This window comes from Erythrolamprus reginae, chromosome 1, assembly GCF_031021105.1.
Source record: "Erythrolamprus reginae isolate rEryReg1 chromosome 1, rEryReg1.hap1, whole genome shotgun sequence".
Taxonomy (NCBI): domain Eukaryota; kingdom Metazoa; phylum Chordata; class Lepidosauria; order Squamata; family Dipsadidae; genus Erythrolamprus; species Erythrolamprus reginae.
In genome coordinates, this window is record NC_091950.1 from 92,576,546 (window position 1) to 92,591,983 (window position 15,438).

Below are 15,438 nucleotides of genomic sequence, written 5' to 3' on the forward strand. Positions count from 1 at the left end.
CTGCTGATTTCTGTAAGGGAAGTTAGATAGCTCATAGTTTTTAAAAGGGTTGTTGGGGAGGAAACAGCTGTCCATTACTGACATTCCTTGGGCAAGAAACTGCTCAGGATTGAACTGTTCTTTGCTTTTTATCAACTATTTCAGGCACACGAGGACTTTAATCTTCCTTTTTTAAAAAAAATATTTATTTGTTTGTTTTTATTTTATTTTAAGTATTTGATTTTTATGTCGCCCTTCTCCTTAGACTCAGGGCGGCTTACAACATGTTAGCAATAGCACTTTTTAACAGAGCCAGCATATTGCCCCCACAATCCGGGTCCTCATTTTACCCACCTCGGAAGGGTGGAAGGCTGAGTCAACCTTGAGCCGGTGATGACATTTGAACCGCTGACCTGCAGATATAGCAGTCAGCTTTAATGGCCTGCAGTACTGCACTCTACCTGCTGCGCCACCCCTGGCCTAAAGAGAGAGGACTAGGACCGGCAAGACGAAAATCTTACTTTAAGTCTTTGCAAAATTCACTAATGTGGACTTTAAAATATTGTCTAAAAATTATTTGGAGGTGTAGCGATTAGCTGCATGACCAAGACTCTTAACTGTGCATTTCTTTCTTTAGAAGTAAATTATTCCTCATATCCTTATTCTACTGACAAAATATGAGTACCCACATTCTATTAGAATTAAAAGAAAAATCAATAGTAAGATCAAATACTGTCCACCCTCAATAGTTATGATTCATTTTAAATGTAATGCTTTCTCTTTTTACAATACCTCACCTGAATTATTTGAACTCTAGGCTATTTAAAGGTTATTTCTTCAGTTCTGAGATACTAGTGCAACTAAGCAGAGCACCTCAAAAACTCACCTTTTATTTGAAAACTCTTACCCTGGCTTTTATAATAGTTGGACGAGGATCCAGAATTCCTTGCATCTTCCTCAGTGCTGGGACAACAAAAAGATTGCAGGTAACAACTGCTGACACAGGGTTCCCTAAAGATCAAGAAACAGTTGTCTGATAAATTACTTGAGAATTGTTTCAAAAATAAGAATACTGTATTTGATACTGCTGAACTAAATTGTGTTTCCTAGCAAGAGTCTTTAAAAAAAATTAAGGGATATTTGATGAACAAGAATAATTAATAGCATAGTTGATTAAAAAAAAACACTTTGGGTTCAGAAAAATAAGACCATTGTAGTTGTTACACAAGGAAGATATAATGTTAGACAGCATGACTAAGATGTTTGCAGTAAGGTACATGACAATTTGCAACATTTGGTTAGAAATTCATTTGGAATGCATGAACATGAATGAAGAGATTTATAATTTAATATACCTTACCTGGGAGCGCGAAGATGATTTTTCTTACCCCGTCAATATCCAAGGTTGCAAAGGTTGTAGGTAACCTAGGAAGTGATGATGCCAATTGTCAAAATTATGAACTAAATCCTTAATTATAAATTCTGTCAATAACATTAAATATTTCTATTGCCCCAATTCTGCTATCTTCAACAACTCATAAAATTCTCATAAAATGCTACACAGGAAATAAAAATGTGAATTAATAATACTTCACAATTCCATCATTTTTCCCATTAGAAAGCCAGATTTTAGCTAATAAAATGCATCAAATTGGCTATCTCTTGTTAATTTTTTCAACATGAATTCATCTTTGTTATACTAAATTGTACATCAAGATAACTATTTTCATTTGTAACCTAATTATTTACCATACAATTAAAATATTAATAATAATGTTTCAAACTGCTTCTTTACTAGACCCTCCAACTTCACTTCCTAGTGTTTAAGAATTACATTTCATTGTTCAATGAGATGCAATTAACATTCCAAAGATGAAGCACTTTCAAAGTATTTTACCTTTTTTTCTTTAATGACGTGCAACTGTATAATTTGGAAATAAATCAATGGGATGAATTCACAAAAACAATTTACTGCAAAAGGATTTAGTTTTCAGTGGTTTTCATATGCACAATTAAGGGAGATTTATTATAGATAAAAAGTAATGGGAACTGAAAAACAAAAGGAATTTGAAAATGAAATGTGTACACAAAATGAACGTGTGACTGCTAATATGTATAAACTTTAGCTGAGATTTGATACAAACAAATTAAAGAGTGGATTATAAAATGGGCTAAGAATTCTGGTTTGGATTAATCAAGACAATCAAGCAATAAATCAGCGAATACCTAGAAGCAAACAAAGCAAGCCAACATGGGTTTGTCAAACATCAATACATTCTTTGACAAAATGACAAAATTAGTCAACCAGAGGACATCAGTAAGACATTTGATAAAGTAGACCATAACCTACTACTGGAATCTAGTAGCTAGATAAAGTAGAAAAATGTGGTTAGACAGCATCACCACCAGATGGATTCGTAACTGGCTGACCAACCACACTCAATGTGTAGTGCTCAATGGAACTGGATCTATGTGGAGGGAAGTATGCAGTGGAGTACCCCAAGGCTCTGTTTTAGATCCAGTACTCTTCAAAATCTTCATCAATGACTTGGATGAGGTGATAGATAGGGAACTCATCAAATTTGCAGATGACACCAAGTTGGCAGGAACAGCCAGCACTCCAGAAGATAGGTTTAAGATACAGAAGGATCTTGACAAAATTGAATATGGGCACTATCTAACAAAATGAAATTCAATTATGAAAAAAGTAAAGTTCTACATTCAGGAAAGAAAAACAAAATGCAAAGGTACAGTATAGGTGGTACCTTGTCGAATAGTAGTAACTGTGAGGAATCTTGGAGTCCTAGTGGACAACCATTTAAAAATGAGCCAGCACTGTGTAGCAGCTGCCAAAAAAGCCAACATAGTTCTAGGCTGCATAAACAGAGGGTTAGAATCAAGATCACGTGTAGTGTTAGTGCCAATTTATAATGCCTTGGTAAGGCCACACTTGGAATACTGCATTCAGTTTTGGTTGCCACGATGTAAAAAATATGTTGAGATGCTAGAAAGAGTGCAGAAAAGAGCAACAAAATTGATTAGGGGACTGGAGGCTAAAACATATGAAGAAAAGTTGCAGGAACTGAGTATGTCTAATTTAATGAAAAGGAGGACTAGGGGAGACATGATAGCAGTGTTCCAATATCTCAGGGGCTGCCACAAAGGAAAGGGAGTCAAGTTATTCTCCAAAGCACCTGAGGGTAGGACAAGAAGCAATGGGTGGAAACTAATCAAGGAGAGAAGTAAACTGTAATGAGAAATTTCCTGACAGAACAATTATTCAGTGGAGCAGCTTGCCTCCAGAAGTTGTGAATGCTTCAATACTGTTTTTAAGAAGGTGTTGGATAACCATTTGTCTGTAGTGGTGTAGGTTTCCTGCCTAAGCAGGCAGTTGGACTGGAAACCCTCCAAGGTCCCTTCCAACTCTGTTATTCTATTCTATTCTATACGCCATCACTCTGCTAAACAAATAATTCCTTCAACACTGTCAAACTATTTACTAAATCTGCACTGCTATTAATCTCATCGTTCCCATCATCCATCTTCTCCCACTAATGATTGTATGACTGTAACTTTGTTGCTTGTATCCTTACAATTTATATTATCGGGCTCCTAATATGATTTGATTGCTTATTTGTACCTGGACTATCATCAAGTGTTGTACCTTATGATTCTTGATGAACATATCTTTTCTTTTATGTACAGTGAGAGAGCCCACGCACCAAGACAAATTCCTTGTATGTCCAATCACACTTGACCTATAAAACGAATTATTCTATTCTATTCTATTCTGAGAGAATGTGGTGGAAAGAACTGAAATCCATATTTAAATTACAATTTAAGAGAGCATTTTTATAAAATGATGTACTGTTGGTATATGACATTAGAAAAAATAAATAAGATATATAAAGGTACTTCTTATCAATGTTGAAACTGGAAAACATAAAGGATCCTTTTACCACGCATGGTGGAGTTGTGAAAAAACAAAAAGGTATTGGATACTAATTCATATACTGTAATGATACAAAGAATTTAAAGACTAACCATTCAGATAAAATAAGAAATGTTAATATTAGGATTTGTGGATAATTATAAAAGATTTAGGGGAAAATTGGCTTTGCATATGGTAATTGTAGTGAAAATACTATATGCACAAAGATGGAAAAATACTGAAACACCCACAATGGAGGAATGGATTGTAAAGAGGATAGAATGGCAGAATTGACCTGTTTAATCTGAGGTAGGATAGCAAGTACTTTAATTAAAGACTGGCAAATTTCTTATGGACTGGTGATTTATGGATCTGCTGATTAAAAAGGCTGATTATGGGAAGAATATAATAATGGTGAAATTTTAATAAAAGAGAAGAGTATATGTTTGTAACCGCTGCACAGAAAATCAGAAACCATTTCTTTATTTATCTATTTTGTATTTCTTTTCACACTTTTCTTATTTTTTCACTTCACTAAAATGATTTTTTCAAAGAAAATAAGTTAATGGGAGCATCTTACCCTGTGTACATGATTAAGGTAACAGTCTGACTTCCTAAGTTATAATCAGGTGGCTGATGGGAAAGTGAAACCAAGATCTTCCTGCCAACTTTAAGGAAACAATACCAACATACTGTACCAGGTACCTTTTGAAAGGCCAGAGAAATTTGGATTCTTACATCAAATATTAATGTGAACTCTGAATAATAGCAGTATGTTTTGGATTAGTATGTTTAGCATTTGGATATTTAATATATGAGAATGCTGTACGAAGAAATGCTACTGCTAGTGAAATTATATACTACTGTCATTAAAATATGGCTCTGCTTTATGTATTTATGTATTACCCACCTCTGTCGTCAGGCATGGGGGAATTGAAATTTCCCTTTGCCCTAGGCTTATAGAATTTATACATGGTATGCTTGTATGTATGAGTGGTTCTTTAAATTGGGGTTTTTAAGATTATTTTTAATATTAGATTTGTTTACATTGTCTTTTTATACTGTTGTTAGCTGCCCCGAGTCTTCGGAGAGGGGCGGCATACAAATCTAATAAATAAATAAAAAAATAACTAATAAAAAAATAAAAAAATAAAAAAATAATTTATTCAGTTTCTACAGCAGCCCATCTCAATCACTGACTATTTTAGAGGGATCAACTCATTTTCTCCCCTATATTATTAAAGGCTGTTTTATTTAGTCATTTCCAGTCATCTCTAAAAAAATATCACTGAATGCATATCAGCACTAGAAAATGAAGTTATAAAATATATTTGAGAAATCCCTGAAACGTCAATTTATATGAATTAGTAAATCATAATACCTGATCAGCCTGAGTATGTGAGAAAAATAAGGGAAGAGAGAGAAGCTGGAGGTAATGTTGCAAGAGGAGGAGAAATTATCTTTTCCCACAACTAAACAGGTTATTATATTATATTATATTTTAAAAACCGTGTGATGCAAGGGATATTTTGAAAACAAAAAAAAGACACCTTTGCACCACTGTGTAGCTCTAAAATGTTCAATTTTTGTGGTTGAGGCCACAAGTTTTGAGCTAATTTAAGAACACAAAAACCTTTATATTCAGGTCAGATCATCATTCCTCTCAAGGGTGTGTAGTCCAGACAGACATTTTCATATCATCAATCATCTGAATGTTTTAATGAAGGGAAAGGGTGGGAGAGTCCAGTCCTTCCTGCTTCTTGTTTTATTAAATAAATCTGATGCCAGATTAAAGTTTGTTTCTCCCATTTTCTACTACGGCTTGACTTCGAGGCTCCAATCCTCCCCCGCAGGAAGGTGGAACCGATTAGGTGGCTTCGCCCCAGACGCCTGATGGACCCTGAGGGCTTTCAGAGAGCGCTTGGGGTTTTACCAGATTCACTTGTACACAGTTCGGCAGCGTCCCTTGCCGTGGCCTGGAACAGGGCTGTGACAGGGGCTCTTGACCGGATTGCACCGTTGGGACCTCTCTGTGGCACTAGATCCCGGAGAGCTCCTTGGTTTACCGAGGAACTCCCGGTGCTGAAATGTCAGAAGAGACGTATGGAGAAACGATGTAGGAAAAGTAAATCTGAGTCTGATCAAACACTTGTAAGAGCTCATATTAAGACTTACAAAGGGGCGCTCAAGGTGGCAAGATACGCATATCATGCCGCCTTGATTGCATCAGCGGAATCCCACCTGGCCGCTCTGTTCAGGGTGACCCACTCCCTTCTTAATTGGGAGTGGGGGGATTGGGGAGCCCTTGCAGAGTAGTGCCAAGGAATTTAACTTGTTTTTGGCTGATAAAGTTGCTCAGATTTGGATGGACCCTGACTCTGATTGGATCACAGTTTTGGCTGACAACGAGTCAGTCGAGGTGACTGGGGCTCGTCCTTGTCCATCTGTCTGGGAGGAGTTTGACCTGGTGACACCTGATGAAGTGAACAAGGCCATTAGAGCTGTGAGTTCCGCCCCCTGTTTACTGGATTCATGTCCCTTTTGGTTGGTCTTGGCCAGCAGAGAGGTGACACGGAGCTGGGCCCAGGAGATTGTCAACGCTTCTTTGAGGGGGAGGGTCCTTCCCGGCTCCCTTACAAGGAGGCACTCGTGCGCCCCTTCCTAAAGAAGCCTTCCCTGGACCCAGCCGTGCTTAACAACTATCGTCCAGTCTCCAACCTTCCCTTTATGGGGAAGGTTGCCGAGAATGTGGTGTTGCTCCAGCTCCAGCGGTCCTTGGAAGAAGCTGATTATCTAGGCCCTCAACAGTCAGGATTCAGGCCCGGCTACAGCACGGAAACTGCTTTGGTCGCGTTGATGGATGATCTCTGGCGGGCCTGGGACAGGGGCTTTTCCTCTGTCCTAGTGCTTCTTGACCTCTCAGCAGCTTCCGATACCATCAACTATGTTATCCTTCTGCGCTGGCTGGAGGGGTTGGGAGTGGGAGGCACTGTTCTCGAGTTGTTCTCCTACCTCTCCGGTCGGTCGCAGTCGGTGTTAGGGGGGGTCAGAGGTCAACCTCTAGGTCTCTCCCTTGTGGGGTGCCTCAGGGGTCGGTCCTTTCCCCCCCCGCTATTCAATATCTACATGAAACTGCTGGGTGAGATCATCCAAGGGCATGGGGTAAGATATCATCAGTACACCGATGATATCCAGTTATACACGTCCACCCCATGTCCAGTCAGCGAAGTAGTGTAAGTGATGTGCCGGTGCCCGGAGGCTGTTAGGGTCTGGATGGTTGTCAACAGGCTCAAACTCAACCCTAACAAGATGGAGTGACTGGGTTTTGCCTCCCAAGGACAATTCCATCTGTCCGTCCATTACCCTGTGGGGTGGTGGTGAATTATTGACCTCCTCGGAGAGGGTCCGCAACTTGGCGTCCTCCTCAATCCACAGCTAACATTAGAGCACCATCTTTTGGCTGTGGCGAGGAGGGTGCCTGGTGCACCCTATTGGGACAGGGAGTTACTGCTCACAGTGACTTATACCGTCATCACCTCGAGGTTCTACTACTGCAATGCTCTACATGGGGCTACCTTTGAAAAGTGTTCGGAAACTTCAGATCGTGCAAAATACGGCCGCAAGAGCAATCATGGGATTTCCTAGATATGCCCATGTCTTGTCAACACTCCGCGGCCTGCACTGGCTGCTGATCAGTTTCCGGTCACAATTCAAAGTATTGGTTATGACTTATAAAGCCCTACATGGCATCGGACTAGAATACCTTCGGGACCGCCTTCTGCCACACGAATCCCAGGTCCCACAGAGTCCCGTTGACTAAGCAATGTCATTTGATGAGACCCAGGTGAAGAGCCTTCTCTGTGGTGGCCCTGGCCCTCTGGAATCAACTCCCCCCCGGAGATTAGGATTGCCCCCACCCTTCTTGCCTTTCATAAGCTACTGAAAACCCACTTATGTTGCCAGGCATGGGGAAATTGGTATATACCCCTCAGCTATTATGGCTTATGTATGGTTTGTTTGGGTTGTATGATTGCTTTTTGTTATAAGGGTTTTTTAAAACTGTTTTTTTTAAAACATTGGATTTATACAGTATATATTGTTTGTTGTGAGCCGCTCCGAGTCTTCAGAGATGGGCGGCATACAAATCTAATAAATTATTATTATTATTATTATTATTATTATTATTATTATTATTATTATTATTATTATTATACATTTCGAGCTTTCTTTGCCCCTTTCAGTTTTTCCTATTGCTCCTCATCTGACATAGGCCAGAGAGACATCTTGATAAACTTTTAATATTTACAATATTTACTTAAAAGGAAGACAACTCTGAGTTTAAAATGATCCCCCTGAACTGACAAAAAAATTACAAACATAAGTACACATCCCAATTCTTTCACTTTGCCAACCTCTGATTGTCAACTCCAGTTGAAACCAGTTGTGGAGGTTTGGAGGTTATCCTTTTTCATTTATGTATGTATGTATATATGTATATATGTATGATGTAAATGAGTGTGCGTGTGTGTATTATCTTAACTGAATCATTGCTCATTAAAGTGAATTACTTGTAAAAGTATCCTGTTTTCAAAGCTGACTGATCCATGTCTGCATATACCAATTCTCTCAATTAAACAATTCCCAATTGTTAGTTGCAGAAAAACGAATAAATGTGTCTCTTCCCACTGTTTTCTTTTGGTGTGAACAGCAAAAAAAGAAGCAATACATGCTAAACATAGAAACAGAAATTAATGAAAAAAAGAGGAGGGGGCACAAAATTAAATGAAGATGAGTTGAGCTGACCACACAAGGAAAGAATGAGAAAGCCTTGGTTAGGTATTAAAAATGCTGGGCAGGCAGGAAACCCTCTCAAACAATCTAAGTGAATATTTAAAAGCATCCATGATTTTTAAGAAAGAGGTCTTATCTGATTGGTACTACTTCATTCTTTTGTTTTCAACAGGTTCTTCTATTTTAACAGGAAATGTAAAATATTCTTCTTCTGCACCATTTACAGTGAATTATATGAAGATATCTTACTAGTAATTAGCATGATTATTTAGCAGCACTTGTAGTGGAATAATTTTGGAGAATAAGGGGACAATGTCATATTTCTTATTAGAACATGATTTCTTGGTTGTTAGGCAAAGCATTCAAGCTCTCAATATTGTCCAGATTATGCTACATGAGAAATATTACTTACCCTGGCTTCATAAAAACCCTGCCAAAATGAATCTGGGCATGAAGATCAATATCCAGCACCTGTTTAAGATAGTCCTATTTGGAAAAAAACCAACAAAAAGGATTCTAAGGTATTAATTAAGATATTTGTAAGATGAATTAAAGCATCATCCAGTCCTAGAAAGCTAAGGAGGCATAGATCAAAGACATAGATAAATATATTTTTTTCAAGAATAGGCAATTGGAATTTGCAGGCTAAGATAATGTACTTGTAAATTCAAATTTCAAACCATCTGTGCAAAAGATCACATCAAACATCTAATAAATGCTGTTTTCCCTACAGCTTAAGAGAGGGCAATGTATCAGAAAGGGTTTTTTAACATTAAAAAAACCCCAATCTCACCAACTTCCCAATTTTGATTCTACTCAAGACTTCTTTCAACCCTACCAACCGATTCTTCAGATCTTTGCAAGTCTTGGCAAAAAGATTGCACACCCCAGTTTATTGAATTTGAATATAATCTCAAATGATGTTTAAATTATGTCAATATAAATATTTCTACATAACAACATAATAAAACTGGTAACAATACGAAAGGGCATCACAAAAGTGTAACTTTACATAGATGATAGAATGCTATTTTTCCTTTATGAAGAGGAGTATCAACTGCTCAGATGTTTCAGTATCAGCTGCTCAGATGTTTCAGTATCAACTGCTCAGATTTTTGTCCAATATACTACTGTATTCCTCTAACAAGAAAAGGGTAACATCACCATCCAGAACATTTAGACTTTGCACAGATGTTGACTGTGTTTGAATCAGGAAAGACTGCTTTGAATTTGGCATCAGCAGCGCTCTGCACTTGCTAGATGCTTCTTTAAAAAACCACATATTTCCCAGAGATTGCAGATACTACCAGAAAAGTTTACATTTGAGATAAGGAGATGGCAATAAGCTGTCCTGAAAGGAGCAATCAATGAGAAGAATAAGGGTACCCATGCTGAGTTTGAATACTGGGCAGCGCTACAAGATTACTTTTTGATGGCCTTAATATCAGATCCTTAGATTCCATTTTGGTACCTGAAGATTTCTCTCTATTACTTATTTCTAATGGTTTAACATGTGCTTTGATCCAATACCATCCACCACACATACCTTTTCTCCCATTGACACCCCCCCTGATGTGATGATGACATCAGCACGGCTGATTCCTTCATTCAAGGCATTAAGTAAATCATCGGGGCTGTAGGATGACAATATGAAAATAGATTAACGCTAACGTACGTGTAGATTTTTATGTACTTCAAAGGAAGAAGTACAGAAAGTTATAACTTTTATTTTTATCAGCAGGAAGAATATAAATTTCAAGAGCAAGAAGATCGTAACAGGAGGCACAGAATTTTGTATGTTTAGTGGGAATATTAATTGAATGCAGGAGAGATTTCACTGGTCTGCAATAAACTATTTCAAGCTGACTCTCAAGGGACTCTCAAGGGAGAAATATAGCCACTTCAAGGTTACACTACTATAAATCATATATAGCAGAAAGTTAAGCAGCAGTGAGAAAAGGAGGAAGATTAATAATTTCTTAGAAATAAAAAAATAGTCTCCAAAAATACAAACCACTGAAATGGGATAGATCCATGATATTTGTGGCTTCTCATTCCTACTCCACAGCTGTTACTAGACACCAAGTATTCTGCTCAGACTGAATTATTCATGAAATTATTCTTATTTATGGCTACAGATTGGTCTTATCAGCATTTGACAAGATCCTATTCACAGCAAAGGGTCTGCTGCTGTTCTATCAAATCCCATAGTCCCATTTCTTCTCACTTGCTACTCTTAAATTATTACTCAAACTTAATATAAAAATTTAACTCACTGTAATAGGTGCAATATACCTTAAGAGCTGTTTTGATTATAATACATACTACTGCAGCTAATTAACAATAGGTCCTGCATTATGGAGGGCCTCCTTTAGGCAGACAATTTTGTACTTTCAGCCTTATGCCCTGTATAACTGCCTTTTTCCTGCCATCTTTTCACTATGAGACAGGTGGCAAATTAATTTATAAAAAAATACATTGGTTAGAACAGTTTCATTCTTACCATGATAGCAGTGTAAAAGCAACAAAGAAAATGAAAAATCAAATCTGTTAACCCTGGTAAAAAAATATATGCTGAGATTCCACAATTTAACATTTTAATTCTTATCCTAACACCCCCAGGACTACTGGATTAAAATTGGATTTGCTTTTGCTGTTCTGATAATTAAAACACATTTCCTTGAGAATAAGCACAATTTGATACAAAGAAAATAACATTTTCTTTTCCTGTTATGCACATTAAATAAATGAGCCCATTTAATTATTTAGATTAAATCCCTGTGAACTTTTTAAAATAAAAATTCTGTATAAGTGTGTCCTTCTATTAAAAAAATCCAAGAACTAATGCTGAACTTATTTGCCACTGACCCATCATAACCAGTCCCCTGGGTGGTCATTTGTCCTTCCTCCTGAATTACTGAAACCTGGTTGCCAAGATCCAGATCAATAGTCTCCAATGACCTTTTCTTCATTCCATACATAATGTCAGGCTTCTTCTATCAGCCAGGACTGAAACTAGTTTATTATAAGAAACAGCTGTCTCAGAGATCTGATTAATAAGATTTATTAAGAAGACTATAGTAATAGCTCAGCCATTGCTCTCAGGCATTGCTCTGCTTCTACTTTTCTAAGATTTCTTTTTAGGCTGGAAGACGCTTCGCTACTATCTCAGAGTATAACTTCAGTATTTATTGGTTTTTATTTTGCTTTTACTTTTCTTCAGGCTGCTCTAAGCTGTTTCTGCTTCTGTTTATTTGGTCCCCTGACATCTCAGCTAGTGCTCTTTTCTGTCATCTTCTCAGACTTGTGTTTTTTTCCCTTCCTTCTGGATAAAATTATAGTCTCCAGACCACCACCTCAGTTTCTGCAATAACTCCCAAACATGCCTACGTTATAGGGACAAGGTTTTGACAATTCTGGTGATAATAATATGAAAAAGTTAAGTATTCTGTCATATTACTGGATCCGTGTCCCTCCTGGTTGGTTTCGGCCAGCAGGGAGGTGACACGGAGCTGGGCCCAGGAGATTACCAACGCTTCCTTGGGGAGGGGAGTTTTTCCATCACTCTATAAAGAAGCGCTTGTGCGCCCCCTCCTCAAGAAGCCCTCCCTGGACCCAGCCGTACTTAACAACTATCGTCCAGTCTCCAACCTTCCCTTTATGGGGAAGGTTGTCGAGAAGGTGGTGGCACTCCAGCTCCAGCGGTCCTTGGAAGAAGCCGATTATCTAGGTCCCCAGCAGTCGGGTTTCAGGGCCGGTTACAGCACGGAAACCGCTTTGGTCGCGTTGATGGATGATCTCTGGCGGGCCCGGGACAGGGGTTTATCCTCTGTCCTGGTGCTCCTTGACCTCTCAGCGGCTTTCGATACCATCGACCATGGTATCCTTCTGCACCGGCTGGAGGGGTTGGGAGTGGGAGGCACTGTCCTTCAGTGGTTCTCCTCCTACCTCTCTGGCCGGTCGCAGTCGGTGTTAGTGGGGGGCCAGAGGTCGACTCCTAGGTTTCTCCCTTGTGGGGTGCCTCAGGGGTCGGTCCTCTCCCCCCTGCTATTCAACATCTACATGAAACCGCTGGGCGAGATCATCCAAGGACATGGGGTGAGGTATCATCAATATGCGGATGATACCCAGCTTTACATCTCCACCCCATGCCCAGTCAACGAAGCGGTGGAAGTGATGTGCCGGTGCCTGGAGGCTGTTGGGGCCTGGATGGGTGTCAACAGACTCAAGCTCAACCCGGATAAGACGGAGTGGCTGTGGGTTCTGCCTCCCAAGGACAATCCCATCTGTCCGTCCATCACCCTGGGGGGGGAATTATTGACCCCCTCAGAGAGGGTCCGCAACTTGGGCGTCCTCCTCGATCCACAGCTCACATTAGAACAACATCTTTCAGCTGTGGCGAGGGGGGCGTTTGCCCAGGTTCGCCTGGTGCACCAGTTGCGGCCCTATCTGGACCGGGACTCATTGCTCACAGTCACTCATGCCCTCATCACCTCGAGGTTCGACTACTGTAATGCTCTCTACATGGGGCTACCTTTGAAAAGTGTTCGGAAACTTCAGATCGTGCAAAATGCAGCTGCGAGAGCAGTCATGGGCCTACCTAGGTATGCCCATGTTTCACCATCACTCCGCAGTCTGCATTGGTTGCCGATCAATTTCCGGTCACAATTCAAAGTGTTGGTTATGACCTTTAAAGCCCTTCATGGCATCGGACCAGAATATCTCCGAGACCGCCTCCTGCCGCACGAATCCCAGCGACCGATTAGGTCCCACAGAGTGGGCCTTCTCCGGGTCCCGTCAACTAAACAATGTCGGTTGGCGGGCCCCAGGGGAAGAGCCTTCTCTGTGGCGGCCCCGGCCCTCTGGAACCAACTCCCCCCGGAGATTAGAACTGCCCCTACTCTTCCTGCCTTCCGTAAACTCCTTAAAACCCACCTTTGCCGTCAGGCATGGGGGAACTGAAACATCTCCCCCTGGGCACGTTTAATTTATGCATGGTATGTCTGTGTGTGTGACTGTTAGCATATGGGGTTTTTTAAATATTTAAATATTTTAAATTTGTCTGATTGCTTATGATTTGTTTTTACATGTTGTGAGCCGCCCCGAGTCTTCGGAGAGGGGCGGCATACAAATCTAAGTAATAAATAAAAATAAATAAATAAATTAGTAACTGACAACTAGAGAATCTTCTGATTATTATTATTTAAATGTGAAGGAAAAGGAGAAAGAGATTTTATTTCAAGCATATTCCTGGAAAGTCCTACTCAAAGATTTCACTGAAAGAGTAGTAGATCCTTGGAACAAACTTCCAGCAGACGTGGTTGGTAAATCCACAGTAACTGAATTTAAACATGCCTGGGATAAACATATATCCATTGTAAGATAAAATACAGGAAATAGTATAAGGGCAGACTAGATGGACCATGAGGTCTTTTTCTGCCGTCAGTCTTCTATGTTTCTATGTTTCTAAGATTGGGATATTCCAGAATGCAGTGCATATGTGGCAATCTGAGTTACAAGGGAAAGGACTGCCTACTGCAGCTTTGTCAAAAAATGACATGTAATGCTAGCTTTTTCTTTCTGTCATCACTGTCTCGTCACATTTACTTCTGAGTAAGACCACCTTAGAAATGTACTGAATTTCCAAACAGCAACATTAGTGATTGTTCCGCATAGCACAGAGCAAATAAAACAGATTGTTAATACAGATAGACATTTAATCCTTCTGTGGCTCAATTCTTCATTTAGTTAAAGTAGTGCTAGGAAAAAATTATTTCATAAGAAATATTATTTCTTATATTATGTAGTATTTATAGAACAGAACAAATTCTGATACCTCTACACAGACTATATTTGAATCAACCGTGATCTCATCACAGCTAATAAAAGAGACATCATGTTTATTTAATTATTCTATTGTTCCTTCCCTTAATTTGTAAATAAGACTATCAAGCAACAGATAGTGAATTATAAATCAGCAGTATTATGAACAAGCACTATAGATCAAGACAAATAACAAGCTCTGAGACAATCATACACCAGAATTAGGCTAGAGAAGCTGGTTGTTATTTTAAGGTATCCAGAAGGCTGCAAAAGCAGAAAAGCAAATAATCTTGTCCTCTACAATTTCTAGCTTTCTCCCATGAAGCATTAAGATAACATGCAAGTGCTGTACATGGGGCTAGCCTTGAAATGTATTCAGAAGCTTCAGCTGGTGCAAAATGTGGCTGCATAAACTATATTAGGATGCCCAGAGAAGGACACATGTAATATCTCTACTCCATGAATGCCAATGGGTGCCAGTTTACTTCTGAATTCCATTTAAGATGTTGGCTGTAACTTATAAATCTCTACATGGCATAGAGCCCAAGCTACCTACAAAACCAGCTTTGCCTTAGCCTGTCACATCTGGTCAGGCAGGGAAGGTATGGTGCAGATCTCATCAATTAAAGAACTCCCAACTTTTGCCCCTGTCCTGTGGAATATTCACCCTCTGAAGTGAGGCAGATGCCACCCCAGCTCCTGACCTTAAAGTTGAACTTTAAGTTTCCAGCGTGCCTATTGAGTCTCAAACAGATACATTACATGTTTAACAAATCAAGTAAGTCTAATCAACACAAGTCTTAATTCAATGAGCCAAAGTAGAGCAGAGTTTTACTTGACCTTCATTTAAAATCTCTCTTGGTTAGATCACTATTTTTGCTGGTGTGCTTAATCCCATATGAAAAATGTTCAGT

The 15,438-nt window shown here is 39.3% G+C and overlaps 1 protein-coding gene across 10 annotated transcripts in view; it reads right to left on the bottom strand.

Moving 5' to 3' along the window:
• GPHN (gephyrin) overlaps positions 1 to 15,438 on the bottom strand; it is a 255,398-nt gene that overhangs the window by 4,222 nt on the left and 235,738 nt on the right. For 7 of the 10 annotated variants that reach the window (XM_070759242.1, XM_070759271.1, XM_070759216.1 and 4 more), the window contains 4 exons: positions 10,248 to 10,335; positions 9,114 to 9,187; positions 1,340 to 1,404; positions 887 to 990 (listed from right to left, as the gene is read on the bottom strand). In XM_070759242.1, the coding sequence (XP_070615343.1) occupies positions 887 to 990; positions 1,340 to 1,404; positions 9,114 to 9,187; positions 10,248 to 10,335 (331 nt within the window). Of the gene's footprint in view, positions 1 to 865; positions 991 to 1,339; positions 1,405 to 9,113; positions 9,188 to 10,247; positions 10,336 to 15,438 lie in introns of all 10 variants that reach the window. The other 3 variants (XR_011559725.1, XR_011559728.1, XR_011559726.1) reach the window with 1 other exon arrangement.